Below are 18,971 nucleotides of genomic sequence, written 5' to 3' on the forward strand. Positions count from 1 at the left end.
GGTTCACGTATTGCTGAAGCCTGGCTTGGAGAATTTTAAGCATCACTTTACTAGTGTGTGAGATGAGTGCAACTGTGTGGTAGTTTGAGCATTCTTTGGCATTGTCTTTCTTTGGGATTGGAATGAAAACTGACCTTTTCCAGTCCTGTGGCCACTGCAGAGTTTTCCAAATTTGCTTGTGCATTGAGTGCAACATTTTCACAGCATTATCTTTTAGGATTTGAAATAGCTCAACCTGAATTCCATTACTTCCACTAGCTTTGTTCATAGTGATGCTTCCTAAGGCCCACTTGACTTCACATTCCAGGATGTCTGGCTCTAGGAGAATGATCATACCATTGTGACTATCTGGGTCATGAAGATCTTTTTTGTACAGTTCTTTTGTGTATTCTTGCCACCTCTCTTAATATCTTCTGCTTCTGTTAGGTCGCTACCATTTCTGTCCTTTATCAAGCCCATCTTTGCATGAAATGTTCCCTTGGTATCTCTAATTTTCTTGAAGAGGTCTCTAGTCTTTTCCATTCTATTTTTTCCCTCTATTTCTTTGCATTGATCACTGAGGAAGGCTTTCTTATCTCTCCTTGCTATTCTTTGGAACTCTGCATTCAAATGTGTATCTTTCCTTTTCTCCTTTGATTTTCGCTTCCCTTCTCTTCACAGCTATTTGTAAGGCCTCCCCAGACAGCCATTTTGCTTTTTTGCATTTCTTTTTCTTGGGATGGTCTTGTTTCCTGTCTTCTGTACAATGTCACGAACCTCCATCCATAGTTCATCAGGCACTCTGTCTATCAGATCTAGTTTTAATCAGTATTCTGTGTTCTAAGTCATCTCAAGCTGACATAACAAAATTCCACAGACTAGGTGGCTTAAACAGCAGATATTTATTTTCTCATAGTTCTTGAGGGCAGAAGTCCAAGATCAAGGTATTAACATAGTTTCTGCTGAGAATACTTTTCCTGCCTAGCAGATGGCAATCTTTTCACTATGTCCTCACATGGTGAAGAGAATGAGACAATGAAAATGCTTTCTGGTGATGCTTCTTATAAGGTCACTAATCTCTTCCATCAGTAGTACCCAGCCCTCATGACTTCATGACCTAATTATCACTCAAAGGATCTCCCTCCAGTAACATCACATTGGACGTTAGGACTTCAAGAAAATAATTTGCCAGGGACACAGTTCAGTCCATAGCAACTGTCAATTTTGATTACCTTAGATTCATCACAAGAGTCACATATGTAATTCCCCTTGTCAGATAATATCTGTACTTGGTTTGGTATTAAAGTTGTCCTCACAGTACAAATAAATTATCTAAATTCCTTCGTAATGAACTTTTTTAGTCGCTAAGTCATGTCTGACTCTCTTGTGACCCCATGAAGTGCAGTCCTCCAGGCTCCTCTGTCCATGGGATTTCCCAGGCAAGAATACTGGAGTGAGTTGCCATTGTCTTCTCCAGGTCATCTTTTGACCCAGGAATCAAACCCACATTTCCTGCACTGGTATGTGGATCATTTATCACTGAGCCACCTGGGAAGCCCTCATAATGAACAGTTATCTTAATTCTAACTATGTTGTTTTATAGAATAGAATCTTTTTCTTTCTTCCATTATTTCATAGACATGGTGGGTCTTTATTTTATTTCATTTTTTTTCTGTTTATTTTGGCAAACAAAACTAGTGTCATTTGCTTATATTTTGAGTGCAACCCAAGCGTTGGTCTTGCCTGTTCCAAAGGCCACATTCTAATCTATGTGGGAAGAGGGATGCTGGTTCCAGGGAAGAGGCTGATGCTTCTACTTCCCTGAATATCATGTCACTTTCAGCTCTACCCTGACCTCTATGTTCCTGGGAATCCTGGGCTGCAGTCTTCCCTCAATGCAGTGTTTCTACCTAGGTTTGGGCTCAGTAGATGCTTGTGTTCTGCTTGTCCTGTTAATTCTCTCCACACAACTACTCAAGTCTATGTTGGTATTATAATTTAGAGGAAGGTCAAAAAAGAAAAAAAAAACCAGCAGTGAGTTATAATTTAGGAATCAGAATAATGAAAGTCTTATTCTAAGTATGATAATTCTTAAATTATGAAGTTATCCATCTCATGGACACACATTCATTCCTAACTTTAGATTAACCCTCAATTTACAGAATGACTTGCCACTTCCCATGCCATTCAATCCCTATAACTCAATACTCAGTGGCAAGTATTCCTAGAGGGTGAGTTATGCAGTCTAGGATGACAAGCTGAGGTGGAAGATGGCAAGAAACAAGCTACAGAAGAATAGTCTGGGTGGACTTTTAAGTCTTGGCTCTTTCAAAGTCCCTTCCAATTCAAAGTCAATCTTATTCATTAATTTATGGTTTTACTTTATTCGGGCCCAGATTTTTGTATATAATTTGATGATTTATTTAAACCATATAAAGTGAGCATGCATGGTAGATTTCAAAACCAATAAAAATGTATTACCAGTAGGAGATACAGAAAGGAACTATTAGTGACTTTGGGTCCTGCCTAAAGAATCTTCTGGGTCGTTGTCATCCCATTATGTCCCTAGATTTTTCTTATTTGACATGAAAAGGCTCTACTGCTGTATCACCCCCCCCTGGAAACGGCATCTAGTTTTTTCCTACTGCAAGTTAAAGGAAAAGTCTACGTAATATTAAGAAACTTCCCTTCAACAAGCTGTTTGATTGTAGTGAGTGAAAAAAATCATCATGGGAACAATGGAGCAGAAGATTTGAAAGCAGGAATGACCTAGAAAAGAAGTGAGCAATATAGCCAGTGCTAGAGTATGTGATGGGTTCTCTTTCTCAGAAGGTATGACTGATGTTTAGGGAAGCCACCTAAATAAACTTTAAGCACTTGGTTCTCCTGTAGTAAGTTTTAGAAGACTTTCTGTATCACAGGTTATACTAATTGAAAACCAAAACTAAGGAAATTTGGGGTATTTCCTGCTTTGTGCCTTGAGACCTCCTCTCCCTTCAAGCTGCAAATTGTAGAGAAGTCTGCTCTTTTCTCATAGGTTTATACCCATAAACTACACTGTCAACTTACATTGTATGCTATCACTTACCACAACGAACTACATTCTGCCACACTGGATAAAAATGATAATCATTATAATTATGTATCAGCACAATGCAATAATGAGATAATAACAAGACTCCAGGACCTTCCCTGCATGCTAAACAATTGTTTGCAGTCACAGACACGTTGCCTGTTTGGCCCTCCTGGATGGAGTCAGAAGTTTATGCTCTATTCCAAGGAGGACTTCCAGCAGGCTGTGGAATATACTTGTATGCACATCTATTGTGAGTTTCCAGAAGTTATTCTTGAAGCTTACACATCATTCTCTGGATTATTCTCTTGTAAAACTCTCTAGGGGCTTCTGATGTGTCAGGGCAATAAATTCATTCCAAGACAGCATTTGGGATATCATGAGAGACCTTCTGAACAAAAACAGAATATACCATAATCAACACTACCTGGAGATTTGGAGATTAACTTGTCTAGCCTCATAAGATGTTCACATCAATTTCCCCTGATGTATCAGCCCCATCTGTATAAAAGTTATTTGTCTGAACCAAGACAGAGATTAAATCTAGCAGGCTGGAACATTTTTATCCCAAATGAAAACAAGATGTGATCATGTGTAATAGCCATATCATTAAAAGGGCACAGTCCCCATGGTGTTATTATAACCATTTGTTCTAACAGAAACTGTTTGTTTTTTTTTTTTTTCCCTTAAGTTTCTTTGTTGCTTAATTGGTGGAGGTTGATTTTTATCAAATATGTGATTGTTTTTATCCAATTTGTGTCATCTAAAAGTTTCTATTTAGAAATTCTAAGACAGTGGTGAAGAGTTCTGGCCTAAATGCATTTATCAGTGTTGGATTATTAATATTAATTTGAAGATAAATATTACTACGGTTTTCACATCATGTTTTTCTAAATATTGAAATGTTTGATTTCTGTTGGAGTTTTAGTCTATGCCTCCATCTAGAAATGATTCAGGTTATCCCTTCCCTCATAAGTTTAGAGTAGTAAAGTGTTAGTGGCTCAGTGGTGTCTGACTCTTTGTGACCACATGGACTGTAGCCCGCCAGGCTCCTCCATCCATGGGATTCTCCAGGCAAGAATACTGGAGTGGGTTGCCATTTCCTTCTCATTAGAGTAGGAAAGCCACCTGCAAGTCATATCTGAAAGTTTTACTATCGTACTCATCTGTTTTACTTTTTTCTTCTTCTTCTTTTAGTGTCAACCAAGCCAAGACCCCACAGTGATGAATATTCAAAGAAGATTCCTCCTCCCAAACCAAAACGGAACCCGAACACTCAGCTCAGCACATCTTTTGATGAAACATATATCAAAAAGCACGGACCCAGGAGGACCTCACTCCCGCGGGACTCCTCCCTCTGCCAAGTCAGCAGCCCCGCAGGGGACCCCGAGGAAGAGGAGCCTGTGTACATTGAGATGGTGGGGAACATTCTCAGAGACTTCCGGAAGGACGATGAGGACCAGAGTGAGGCCGTCTACGAAGAAATGAAATACCCCATTTTTGACGATCTAGGCCAAGACTCAAAATGTGACCTCGACCATCACAGCTGTTCTTCGCAGTGTGCTACTCCCACGGTGCCTGACCTGGACTTGGCCAAGTCCTCAGTGCCATGTACTCCAAAGGGTTTGCTCTGTGACATCCCCCCGCCCTTTCCCAACCTGCTGTCTCATAGACCCCCGCTGCTGGTGTTCCCCCCAGCCCCGGTGCAGTGCTCCCCCAACTCAGATGAGTCTCCGCTCACCCCGCTGGAGGTCACCAAGCTTCCTGTGTTGGAAAACGTGTCTTATATGAAACAGCAGGCCGGGGCCTCTCCATCCTCCTTGCCATCGCATGCCTCCAGCCACGCAAAACTGGAGAAAGACCAGGCTGGAGCCCTGGGGCCGGTTCCCACCGCCTCCGTGCTCTCCTCGTCCCCTCCCCCGCCCTCCACTCTGTACCGAACGCAGTCGCCGCACGGCTACCCCAAAAGTCACTCCGCTTCCCCATCGCCTGTCAGCATGGGCAGGTCCCTGACCCCGCTCAGCCTCAAAAGGCCCCCGCCCTACGACGCCGTGCATTCGGGCAGCCTCTCCAGGAGCTCGCCATCAGTGCCTCACTCCACCCCCAGACCGGTGTCAGACGGGAGCAAGATGGTCAACGCCGCGGTCAATACCTACGGCTCGGCTCCGAGCGGCTCCCGGTCCAGAACCCCCACGAGTCCTTTGGAAGAGTTAACCAGCCTCTTTACCTCGGGGCGCAGCCTGCTGAGGAAGTCGTCCAGCGGCCGCCGCTCTAAAGAACCTGCAGAGAGTAAGTGCACAGACGCTGTCCTTTGTGACTTGAGTGCAAGGAAGCCCTTGATGTACAGATAAGGCACGTGGTATGTGGGCTTGGCGGGGCTTCCCAAGTGGTTCAGTGGTAAAGAATCCGACTGCAAATGCAGGAGACTCGGGTTCGATCCCTCGGTCGGGAAGATCCCCTGGAGAAGGAAATGGCAACCCACTCTAGTATTCATGCCTGGGAAAGCCTGATGGGCTACAGTCCAGGGGGTCGCAGAGGACAGGACTTAGTGACACAGCAACAAAGTGAGCTTTGGTCCTTTTAGTTGAAAGCTCCAGATGCGTGATTTTATTTTCAGCATACCAAAGGAAATATTGCCTTCTTACAGGTCCTTATAAGTGAAAGACAAAGGCAGGCCGTCTGAGTCAGAGAGATGAACATGCGGGTTTTGAGGATGGGGGAGGGGGTTGTGAGCCAAGAAGTCAGGAAACTTCTAGAACATCGAAGAGTCCAGGGAACCCATTCTCTCCTAGACCTTCAGAAAGAATGGGAGCCCAGCCTACAGGCTTAAATTAAGTCATGTGAAACACGTTTCAAACTTCTGTCTTCTAGAATTTCGAAGTAGTAAATTTGTGTCATTTTTTTTTAAGCTGCCAAAACAAAAAAGGAACTAGTGTGTTCTGAAAGAACTGAAAGTGACGGTCTGCACAATGTAACATATTAAAAAGAGGAATCGGTTTTAAATTTAAAATGAAGGGTAAGATCTCAATTTAAGTGACCCCTGGAAGTCTAACAAAGAAAACATATTAGTATAAAAATTTTTAGGTACGTCTTGATTTGGCAGGAAATTATACATTCAAACATGGAATTGGTAAGTGTTAAAATTACCTTATATTAAAAACTGCTTGAGCAAATCTGTATTAGAAAGCCTTTACTGGAAAGAGAGCAATTTGAATAGAATTATTACTTTTTTAAAAAACAACAAATTATTCTCTCCGCATACTCCATGTTGCTACATCCTTACCTTCCTGCTAAACTAGACTAGGCTTGCTGTTTCCCTTTTAAAGCCCTTGGTAATTAGCATCTTATTCCTATGGTACTTTTCCTAGATCTATCAACACATAAATTACAGAAAGATTGTTAATGATAAATGGGTGGGGAACATGATATTTACCACTGAATTTCAAAGACTAGGGATTGTCTCTATCTGAATGACTAACCCTTTTGTGAGATCCAAATCACTACGTAAAGATTTTGTAAAGTCAAAACAGATCCCAGTTTTCTCAATGTTCATTTCATCAAATTACACTGTTTTCCTTTATTTAAAAATGTCTTATGGCACCTAAGCTGAAACGTAATCATTTACATCTCAAATGATGCCATAGGATTCCTAAAGAATCCACCAGCCAACGCAGGAGACAAGACGCAAGAGACATAGTTTCGATCTCTGGATCGGGAAGATCCCCTGGAGTAGGAAATGGCAACCCGCTCCACTGTTCTCACCTGGAAGATTCCTTGGATAGAGGAGTCTGGCAGGCTACAGTTCCTGGGGTCAGGACTGAGTGACTGAGCACACAGGCATTCATGCAGTTACACTTAGAAATTCTTTAAAGGAAAAGAACTCTTTAGCATGTCTGATGAAGATGGTGATGAAATTCCATAGATAATTAATATTCATTAGTGGTTATAAGCAACTTATCTTTTTCCTCTTTAATCAGAAAGACTTATGGAAACATTAACTTCTTACTACCAGACACATTCACAATTGAGCGTTGTTTCCGCTTTGGCCCAGCCTCTTCATTCTTTCTGGAGCTATTTCTCTGCTCTTCCCAGTAACATTCTGGACACCTGCTGACCTGTGAGGCTCATCTTCTGGCGTCTTGTCTTTTTGTCATGTCTTCAACTCCGGATAATTGAGTTGGTTTAAACATAGATCTAGTAAGCTTTTTGGAAAAAGGTGGAAAAAATTATGGAGAAGATTTTACTCTCAAAGTACATACTGGTTAGTATGAAATTAGTAGAAGTTTAATCCTAGAATTGGTGAAATTAGCCGGTGTTCCCCCTACCTACCAATTTCTTTGGACGTTTCTTAACAGCTCCAGCTGGCAGTTATACCAATTAGCTAGAAAAAGTATATGTAAAAAAAGTGATTAACTAATGAAGTTATTTCAAGAAAAATCCATCTGTTAGAATCAGACTATGTGCTATATGTCACAGACTTTCCTATTCAACTCCAAAACGAGCTTTGTGTGCATCTAAAACCAAGCTTGTACATGGAAAAGTGATCTAGGCTCTTTATAGCTCTTTAGAGATCTGAGGATTAAATTCCTTTCCATATGTTATTAACTGTGCATCAGCTCTTCAGAGAAAGGTCATGCCCTGAGTTATATCAATTCCAATGTTTTACTTTATCATATGGAAGGGAGGAAAAATGCACACAGAATTTCTAATGAGTAATCCAATGCCATTTTTTTCTTTTTTTGACTCAGGAAGAAAATAGAAAAACACTGTCTGATTTGAACACAATCACAGGGGCTCTCAGAATCATCCTGTAATTCAAAATAGAGATCCAAAAGTGTTGATAGCTGAGAGTTTACCTACAGTTACTGCTGCCCTCAGTGATACAACTATCCGCTTCCCTCTTGACAGATAGGATTTGTAAACACTTGCCCATAACACGGGGACAGGATAAATGATATGAAGTGGTATACCATTCATGACCCCTGAGTCACATTCTTTTTTTTTTTTTTTTGCATTTCAGAAATAAAAGTAAGACTTGTATCTCTGTGCTCCATACCCCACTAAGTTTCACTGCTGCTGCTGCTGCTGCTAAGTTGCTTTAGTCGTGTCTGACTCTGTGCGACCCCAGAGACGGCAGCCCACCAGGCTCCCCCGTCCCTGGGATTCTCCAGGCAAGAACACTGGAGTGGGTTGCCATTGCCTTCTCCAGTGCATGAAAGTGAAAAGTGAAAGTGAAGTCGCTTAGTCGTGTCCGACTCTTTGCGACCCCATGGACTGCAGCCCACCAGGCTCCTCCATCCATGGGATTTTCCAGGCAAGAGTACTGGAGTGGGGTGCCATTGCCTTCACTAGAAATGTTCATTTTGCTAATATTCTGATATTCAATTCAAAGCAAATATAATCTTTTGGCTTTAAAAAGCTATGTCAGATAAAATGTATCCCTTCAACTCTTATTTTTAATAATCTCTAAAAGATACACCTAATTTAATAATTTCATATCTTAGAGGCTTATAATAATTGATGGGGATTGGGAAATAGGAAAGAGTTAAAATAATACAGTAGTGTTAGACTATGAATCAATTTCATTTTGCTTCACAGTTTTCTAAATACAGCCTTCACATTAATTGAAGCACGTTTTTTTAGGAAGCATTTTTTTTAAACTCAGAAGTATGCTTTTCCTAGTTGATCTGGCATTATTTTGTTATTTAACTATGCATGAGCATAGTAATGATAAGTTTATGTAAACTGGTTCTTATTAGTATTTTTAAAATTTGTGTAGTGCTATATGCTTAGTCGCTCTGTTGTGTCCAACTCTTTGTGACCCCAGGGACTGCAGACTGCCAGGCTCCTCTGTCTATGGGCATTCTCCAGGCAAGAATACTGGAGTGGATTTTCATGCCCTTCTCCAGGAGATCTTCCCAACCCAGGGATTTAACTCAGGTCTCCCACATTGCAGATGGATTCTTTACCATCTGAGCCACTATATGTCACCTGTATACTGATAAAAAAGATAGCAAACATGTTAGAAGTGATTAACTTGTATTTTATTATTCCACATTTCTTTGTCTATATGAGAAGTAGGTGAAGTATTGCATTGGCCAAAAAATTTGAATAAACTTTTGGTCAACCCAATACAAATATGCTTTGTGGTGAATTTTCTACTTATCATTTTTATCTTCCTTTTACACATTCTTTTTCTATATATCCTTTGGAATCTAGAACACTTAGGTCATGAATAGGCTATTTTGTTTTAATAAATCAAAAGCCCTGAATCATAGAAACTATTAGCCAGAATCAAGTAAGAAAAAAAGAAAACTCTTTTATCCCCTCAAATAAATCCTTTAAAAATAAAGTTCAGCCTATATTTAATATAAGTGCATGAATGTATGTTCCTATGAAAATGTATGAGGCATAATGAAGGATATAATTAAATTTATGGTATACTTGAGGGACAAAATGCAATAGAAAAGTTAAAAGTGGAAAAGTGGAAAGAGAAACTTTAAAGAAAAAAATAGAAGCATGAAACAGCAAAGAGAAGCAATAAATTAAAAATACTGAGGCACCAAGAAGCATACACAAAAAATGCACACAGCAAGTCAAGTGGTCACATAAACAAATATAAGTGCCAAGCAATGAAGCACATACAAGGTACACAGAAAACCAGAGAAGAAACACTGAAACACAGTAGGGTCAACGAAAGATCAAAGAAAAAGAAAGATGCAAGCTCATTCTTCCGGTACTGTTGCATGAGTGCTAAGTTGCTTCAGTCGTGTTCAACTCTTTGTGACCTTACAGACCTTAGCCCACCAGGCTCCTCTGTCCATAGGATTCTCTAGGCAAGAATACTGGACTGGGTTGCCATGCCCTCCTCCAGGGAATCTTCCTGACACAGGCATTGAACCCACGTCTCTCGTGTCTCCTGCATTCGCAAGCGGGTTCTTTACCACTACCACCACCGGGGAAGCCTATGAAAGCGAAAGTCACTCAGTCATGTCTGACCCTTTGTGACCCTATGGACTGTACAGTCCATGGAATTCAGGCCAGAATACTGGAGTGGGTAGCCTTTCCCTTCTCCAGGCGATCTTCCCAACCCAAGGATCGCACCCAGGTCTCCAGCATTGCAAGTGGATTCTTTACCAGCTGAGCCATAAGGGAAGCCCAAGAATATTGGAGTGGGTAGCCTACCCTTCTCCAGTGGATCTTCCCGAGCCAGGAGTCGAACCAGGTAATCAATCCAATATCAATCAATTCATATATATATATATATATTTATTTATTTATTTTCCCACCCCTTTAATAAGACTTCCTTTTAAGACTTTTGGATGTTATGTTACATATTTACAATTATAGATATACATATGTCCTTTGGGTCTGATGACACACAGTTGGAAATCAGATATAACTTTTGCCTTTCCACTCACTTTCTTAAACAACAACAACCCCACACCATCAAACAAGCAAAATAACCCCATGCCCTCCACCTCCCATACACATGCCTTTTTCATTGTTTAAGTAGATTGAGGTCAAGTGATTCCTAAAATATTAGGCATTGCAGGCAAAGCAGCTGATCCAATTGACTCTTACTTATTTAATTAAAACATAATTTTAAATTAGAAAAACAATGATTTTGGAAGGTTGTATGTGAATAGTACCCCATTTTAAAGAAAAAGGAAGGGTATATGAATGTCAGGGTGTTTATGATTCAGGGTCACTGTTGTGATCAGCACTGTGTGTGTACTGTGTGCTAACACTTGACACGTGTCCAGCAAGATGGCCTGAGCAAGGGAGGCCTCACGCAGGGGTGGCCATCATTGTCCCGTCATTTGTAGTAGCAGTGACAGTACTGATAGATTAACTGTGATACTGAGGTCTCCTCCAGCGGGACTATTTGAGGTTGTAGAGCTCACTAGTCCTCTATAGCTCTACTATTTAAATTCACTTAAATTCTTCTGTCTCTTGTGGTTTTCCTGCCTGCTCTGGCTTGCAGGTGGTTTTATTGATGGATCTGGCCTCTCCTCCCCTCCCCTTCTTCCCTCTTTTCCTTTTGTGCTTTTCCTCATTGTATTATCATATCATTAATCAGTTTTGGACCAAGAAACCAGATATCCAAACTTGTCTGTGGAGCCTCTCATCGAACTTAAGTGCTTGACCTGCAGTGTAGGGACTTTGTGACCTTCACTTTCAAAGGCCACATGAATCCATTTGCTTAGTCTTGGATGAAGTTCTCAGATTCATGTCTGAGATGGTCAGGGATGTCCACTTTCTGAGAACTCAGCTGTCCTGGGAAACATGAAACTAATGTTAACTTACACTTTTGTTTAGCCCATTGGAAATATTGTTTCCTAGTAAAATCTGGCAAGCACACTAGCTAAGGACTTTATTTTTCCCTCCTGTTAATTCCTGTGAAAGTAGAGACTGACAAAAAGTGGGTTGGACAGAGAAGCTGAGGGGAAGGGTGGGGAAGAGAACCCAGGAGCCTGAATCTTGCATTTACTGTGGGGAATGAGCCTTCAGCCTGTTACTGCCCACTGCCCAGCATGCTGACTATGAGTAGAACTTCCATTTGCATGGTGACTAGAAGCTACCTGGCCAGTGTTAAAGGGTAAAACCTGGAACCTCTGGAACATACAAATCCTCCAAAGGCATTTAGGAGTGGTAAAGAACCCACTGGCCAATAGAGGAAACATAAGGGAAGTGGGTTCAATCCCTGGATCAGGAAGAAGCCCCTGGAGGAGGGCATAGCAACCCAGTCTGTATTCTTGCCTGGAGAATCCCATGGACAGAGGAGCCTGGTGGGCTACAGTCCATGGGGTTGCAAAGAGTTGGACCCAGCTGAAGCGACTGAGCATGCATGCAGAACAGCTGAAGAGATATCTGAGGATATATCAAGGAGAATTCCAGAAGGTATGGCAAGATCAGAGCCTATAGGTTCTGCTAAACTTCTTAATCTAAACTTTACAATCATTGTCAGGTTCTTTTCCTGCTGTTTATTGATTGCCCTCCTGCTCAGAGTCCCACACTGTGGCCTCAAACTGGTTTCTACCTTAGCAAGACTCCTTCCAGTAGCTCAGAAGGAAAATTGAGCCCTCCTCTGGGTTATGATGATGTCCTCAGGCCAGGACTGTGGAGACGTGCTCCCAGGAATATCCTTAGCTCGTTCAAAGTACAGTGGGCAAAGGACCTCGTGCATTATTTTCACCTGCCTGTTACTAAAAATACAGATTCCTGGGCTTTATCATAAATGGACCTGTTCAATGAAAAATTCTGGAGCTTGGGCCTGTGATCTTGACTTTTTGGTAATCCTCAGTAATGTTTATGGCTGTACATGTGTGGTAAGTCGCTTCAGTCATGTCTAACTATTTGCAACCTCATAGACTCTAGCCCTCCAGGCTCCTCTGTCCATGGGAGGAGGAGCCCATGGACAGCCCAAGACAGCCCTTGTCTCTCTCTCCAGATGAGAATACTGGAATGGGTTGTGATTCCCTTCTCTGGGAATATTTATGGCTAATATCCAACAATAACTCAGGGGTATATGGCTAAATATTATCAACACTATTTACTTGTGTCCAAGAGAAACCTGTAATACATCAATACTTTGAGTTTGCTTTCTAATAAACACAGGAGGGGAAAAGGAAAGGAGGGAGGGAGGAGTAAAACTGAGATAACATGAAATGAGTGAATATTGTTTTTCTTTCCTTAAGTGAGTTACTGATTAGTTGACAGCTTGCCAAAAAAGACAGTCAGGGTCATTTGATTGAACCAGCAGGGAAAACAATTTCACTACTTCCAGTTTCTTCTGGAGACCTTGAGAGTTTAACAGCGTATCAGGCAGTGCACGATGTGTGAAAAACATCCATTCTTGTTCTTAAAACCTTCTTGCATGCCAGGTATGTGTCATTTCTTCTTCTTTTTTTTAAAATTTTTATTGCAGTATAGTTGCTTTACAATGTTGTGTTAATTTCTGTGTACAGCAAAGTGAATAAGCTGTATGTATACATACATTCCCTCTTTTTAAGATTTCCTTTGCATTTAAGTCACCATAGAGCATTGAGTAGAGTTCCCTGTGCTATACGGCATGTTTTCATTAGATATCTATTTTATCATAGTATATATATATCAATCCCAATCTCTCAATTTACCCCATCCCTTTCTTCCCCTTCCTGGTATCCATAAGTTTGTTCTCTACATCTGTATCTCTATTTCTGCTTTGCAAATAAGTTCATCTGTATGTGTCATTTCCTTCCTCCGAATTTCTTGACTCTTAAATTTGAGAACCACTGTTAAGAACTGCTTCAGGAAGGAGTTGTTTCTGTTGGTTATACAGTCAGGAGAATTTGAGACTCAGGCCAACAGCAGTCTTCACCCCAGAGGTCTGTTTAGATGGGTCTAGACCATTCAAGGGGGAGAGCTAGACAGAGCAGAATGGTACCCACAGATGGAGCCATGATACACAACAAGGGTGTGCTATCTAGGGAGGCTCCCCAGGCCACAATCCAGCCAATGTAGGAGAGCAGAACAGGAGAATGGGGGTCTTCCTTCTGGGGCACTGGAGGGGATGAGGAAAGCAAGGAGGAGGTCTAACGGTCATAACTGGGCCAAGCATCTCAGTAGTTAGAGCTAACAATATTAATGGGGAAATGAGGTGATGAGCTTCTTGGGAAATGTTTCTGCCTCAAACAGGTTTGCCTCAGAAATGATTTCAACATGAACTAAGTACGATGGAATTCATCCGAGAAGTAGTGTTGAGGACTCAGGGAAAGAATGCAGCCCTAATCTTGTCCTTCAGAATGCTTCCGAAACAAGAGTAGGATGGACTTGCTTTTATGCCATCGCCTCTGTGCCATACAGAGTCCTAAGCCTTTTACTTGTATTCCACCTTCACTGCAGTACTAGGAGGTAGGTGATATTAACACTGCCATTTTAAAGACAGGAGAAACTGAGGCATAGCTTACCCAGAGTCATGTAGGGAGTAAATCTAAGGCTTGAATCCAGATTATTTGGCTTCAGAGTTTTTGGTCTTAATGATACTTTATCTATACTTGTCAGTCTCCCCAATTACTTTCCCATCCAATTTCCTTAAAATACACCAGTTACCATCAAAAACTCTAATGTCTCATACTGCTGTTGCTCCCAGAGTTATCTGCTGGATAAGATAAAGCTGGATCTATACCTAAATGACATGGACCACTTCATATTTGTCATCAGCTTAGGAAGGGAGAGGAAAACCTTTTCAGGACCCTCCAAAATTCACTTTGGATCATCCTAGTCACTCTGACGGAGAAGGTAATGGCACCCCACTATAGTACTCTTGCCTGGAAAATCCCATGGATGGAAGAGCCTGGTGGGCTGCAGTCCATGGAGTCGCTAAGAGTCAGACACGACTGAGCGACTTCACTTTCACTTTTCACTTTCATGCATTGAAGAAGGAAATGGAAACCCACTCCAGTGTTCTTGCCTGGAGAATCCCAGGGATGGGGGAGCCTGGTGGGCTGCTGTCTCTGGGGTCACACAGAGTCGGACATGACTGAAGCGACTTAGCAGCAGCAGCAGTTACTCTAAAGGGATTTTCTGGACCCCAGGCCTCTGAGCTGTCACTGAAGGACTGTGGTCTGCCCAGTGGGCCTCACAGTCACCTAAATGGCCTGGCAGAGAGACCATGAGCACTCATCTCAATGCCTTTAAGCATAACTTAGGGATGCTTGGGCTTGTTTCTTTGGGCTGAGAGGTTTATAGTACTGAGCTACCAACTAGATGATTCATTTTCCAGAAATATAGGGCTTTTGCCCACACTTCCTTGCATCTTCTCCATAACTAAGCAGTATCTTGGTAGCTCAAGGCTGCCCCAAGAGGAAAAAAAACACTCCATGGATTAAAAAAAAAAATCAGCCAATGCCCAAAGGCAATGAGAGCCTTAGCATCACTCACCTAGAAAATGATCTAGTGAAACAAACAAACAAAATCTCCTAAAGAGGCCCTTGTAAAATGCTTCTTGGCTTGACTTCTTTTCTCTTCAGATTTACGTTAATGTGTACTTGGCAGAATCAGACACCAATCTTTAAACACACACACACACACACACACACACACACACACACACACATGCAGTTCTTCAAGAACACACTGGCCTATTTAATTATTATTTTTTTTAAAGTTAAACAATTTTTTTCAAGATGATGAGGTTAAATAATATATAAGTAAAATCCCTTGATTTTGAAAATGCATGTGACTCCTTGGCTAATGGGACCATGACACTACCTGTTTTCCTCATTCAGTTTCTCTTAGGATTGCAACATAGAATCACTGAAGAAGACATAATTTCATAAATAATTGCTCACCTTTCTGGGAGTAGACTGCAGCTGTCTTTGATTGATGCAGGCAGACATGTTTATTCCCCATGTTTATGTTCTCTGGCTGCTGAATCTTTAAGTGCAATTTCTTGTCAGCAATTTAATCAGCAATTCTCTCCATTAAGAAGAACCCTCCCTGCTTTAGGCTTAAAAAATGCAGAAACATTTTCAATTCAGACATAAAGCTAATCTAGTCTATTTTTTTTAAGCCAGGATTTCCTTAGTTCGTATTCAGTATACTAGGACTGATTTCCTTTTCTTCTGTTGAATTATCTCAAACAGAAAATTCAGTTTCTGATTTGTATTTGATATCATGTGTTTTCAACAGTTTGACATCTACGAGAAATTAAATGGTAGGTAAAAGTAGAGTGTATATTCATTGGAGGGACTGTTGCTGAAGCACCAATAGTTTGGCCACCTAATGTGAAGAGCTTGGAAAAGACCCTGATATTGGGGGAGATTGAGGGCAAAAGGAGAAGTAGGCAACAAATGGTTCGATAGCATCACCAACTCAATGGACGTGAATTCAGGCAAACTCTAGGAGATAATGGACAGAGGAGCTGTAGCCCATGCTGCAGCCCATGGGGTCACAAAGAGTCAGACATGACTTAGCAACTAAACAACATCAACAATAAAGGGTTTCTTATCAGTCACATAGTTCCTCACATGTGTTCTACATTTTCATGTGATCTAGAAGGCTTGGCAGGGCCTGGACATCATAAGAGATGGTTTTCTTCTTGGCTGAACCATTTAAGACGCTTTGACAACTTTGAATCAATCAGTTCATCTCTTAATGCCTTAGTTTTCTCACTTTTCAGATGAGACTATTAAGTGCTCAAACTGTGAATCTCTTTGGGCTCTGCTGTTTGATACATCTGTGGATTATTGAATGAGCTGTAGATCCCCAAACAAATGACCACTTCCTGCCTCTGAAGCTTTCTTTCTGATGCTATTTTATCTTGCGGAAAGGATTCCTCCAGTAACTCCATAAAACAAAGTCTAATGGCACAGAGTCAGACACTACTGAAGTGACTTAGCAGCCACAGCAGCAATGCTTGGATCATGGGTTGCATCTTCATTGACTTTTTCTTATGCTATTGTCTAGAAATAATCTCTCTTTCAATTCTTGGAGCATTCTATACATCTGTAATGGTATGTGTCTTATTCTGACCTATTGTAAAGTTGCTTTTTTTTCCTGTTTTATTCCTCGTTAAGACATATGGCTAGGGAGATCAAGGGCCATACCTTTTCATCATTTTGTTTCATGTAGCACTTGGCTCAATGCAATCTTTCCCAAAGTTGATACAGGATAAGTATTTATTGAACTTGTTGAAATAATAGGCATAGTGACTTGAGAGAGCTATTGAAGAAACAAAAGCCATAAGAGAAATGTTTGACCATTAAGTAAAAGAGAAAAAAATCAGATCCTATGACTTAGAAAATTCTACACTGAAATCAATATAGTCATTCAGCCAAAAAGGAACTATGCTAAATGCTAAATTCATTGCTTCTGCACTTAAATATCCTATTTAAAAGAATGCCCATTTCATTCTAGGCAGATTTATTAGGGGAAAGATATAAAGATTATAGCCATAAAGCATTTAAATGTGGGTCATTTTGTAGATGTCAGATCATCACCAGTTCCTGTACAAATGGATAGCTGAGAAAAATTGATCATGTCTCAACATTTGGAGATAGAGAGATGCATTTTTCATGAAGAAATAACAGAGACTAACATCTTAAAGGAGGAATTCGAATCTGCTTAACATTATGCATTATTGAACTCAAATAGTAAAGAGAATAAGAACACATTCAGCTAAGTCATTTTACCTCCTTGGTGAAAAAGCATTGCGTAAACCAAGGGAGTTATTATTATGGGACCACTGGTCTTAAATGAGTGTGTTTCCAGGTAAGAATTTGTTTAAATTATAAAATATTTGAAAAGCTTTTTTTTTTTTAATTTTCAGAAAGATCAATTTTCAGAATTCAATAAATGGATGGCAATTCTGAATTTAATGAAGTGTCTGTAGTGGTGCATGGTGTTTCTCAGCTGAAGCAAACTCATTATTGTTGTTAGTTGATGGGAGCTGGGTTAATTAAATGTTCCACTCCTGGTAGAATAACCAATCAACTGAAGAATCTGGGCTATTGCTATTCCCAAATGAAAGGAGTAAAAATGCCATAAAGAATCTAAGAGGGGAGGAGGGAGGATTAGTAACATGGATTTGGAAGCAGAATATCCTGTCTAGCCAGATACACCCCGAACATATGAACTGAAAGGAAAAAATTCAAATACAGAAGTCTGGAATAGTCTTGTAACAATTGAAGGCAGAAAGAATACTTTCCCCAGATTTTCTTCTGGTCAAATTTCAGTTACATTCAAAAATATATCATTTTTTAAAATGTTTTGCATCTGTGCCCTTGTTACAGATGGAACTGATATAATTAAATTGAGAAAGAAAAAGGATAGTAAAACTATAGAATCATAAAGTAAAGATTGTGGGTATCCGTGTATTGTCCAATCCTAGATCCACCCATGTCGCTGCTGCTGCTGCTAAGTCACTTCAGTCATGTCCGACTCTGTGTGACCCCATAGACAGCAGCCCACCAGGCTGCCCAGTCCCTGGGATTCTCCAGGCAAGAACACTGGAGTGTGTTGCCATTGCCTTCTCCAACGCAGGAAAGTGAAAAGTGAAAGTGAAGTTGCTCAGTCGTGTCCGATTCTTAGCGACCCCACGGACTGCAGCCCACCAGGCTCCTCTGTCCATGGGATTGTCCAGGCAAGAGTACTGGAGTGGGGTGCCATTGCCTTCTCCGACCCATGTTGCTATGGGTGGGTAATTCTAAAGTGGTCTCTGTTCCCGTGACACAAATAAGAAATCAATATTTCTAGGAACTTGGAAACTGGGAAAAGTTTTAGATGTTAGGACCCCTCAACAGAAGGATCAGAGCTGAAACAAAGCATTATTCTCTTTACATTATCAGATTTTGAATCTCAAAGTTACCTCTTTCATTTTTTGATTGATAAGTTATTAACTACTTATGATTAAGGACAAGAGAACTCTGTCAAAATGATGAAAGGCTTTTGTCAAAGAAATTTGACCAAGCTTTTGTGCAAAAGAACTTTTAAATCTAAGAAATTAAAACAGATTGCCTGAGAGTCATCCTTCTTTGATTGATTGCTAATCTCACTCGAAGCCTGCAAAACTCACTTTGACTTCTAGACCATGCTTTGTTTGTGATCAGTGAATATAAATGATAATAAAATTGTCCATCTATGTTTCAGAAAAAGCAGCTAGATTCTACACCCAGCCATGATACTCATTTTCTTTTCATGGCCAAGACATTCAAGTGAATGTTTACTTGCTGCCTTCATTTCCTATCTCCCATGCCATCTTTCATTTCCTACAAGCTGGCTTCCTCTTCTGCTCACTCCAGAGTCACTAAGGGCTTCCTCACTGGCCTCTGGACCTTTCCTCTTTTGGACGAGAAAACATCACAGAACATTTGATATTCTTAATTCCTCCATCTGAGGGCATTCTTGGTTCTCATGCAATATGATGTCCGTATTA

The 18,971-nt window shown here is 40.8% G+C and overlaps 1 protein-coding gene across 1 annotated transcript in view; it reads left to right on the forward strand.

Annotated features, from left to right (window-relative positions):
- NYAP2 (neuronal tyrosine-phosphorylated phosphoinositide-3-kinase adaptor 2) overlaps positions 1-18,971 on the forward strand; it is a 321,945-nt gene that overhangs the window by 193,708 nt on the left and 109,266 nt on the right. The window contains exon 4 of the mRNA XM_070773227.1: positions 4,250-5,341. Within this exon, the coding sequence (XP_070629328.1) occupies positions 4,250-5,341 (1,092 nt within the window). The remainder of the gene's footprint in view (positions 1-4,249; positions 5,342-18,971) is intronic.

The sequence above is a fragment of the Bos indicus genome, chromosome 2, assembly GCF_029378745.1.
Source record: "Bos indicus isolate NIAB-ARS_2022 breed Sahiwal x Tharparkar chromosome 2, NIAB-ARS_B.indTharparkar_mat_pri_1.0, whole genome shotgun sequence".
Classification (NCBI taxonomy): domain Eukaryota; kingdom Metazoa; phylum Chordata; class Mammalia; order Artiodactyla; family Bovidae; genus Bos; species Bos indicus.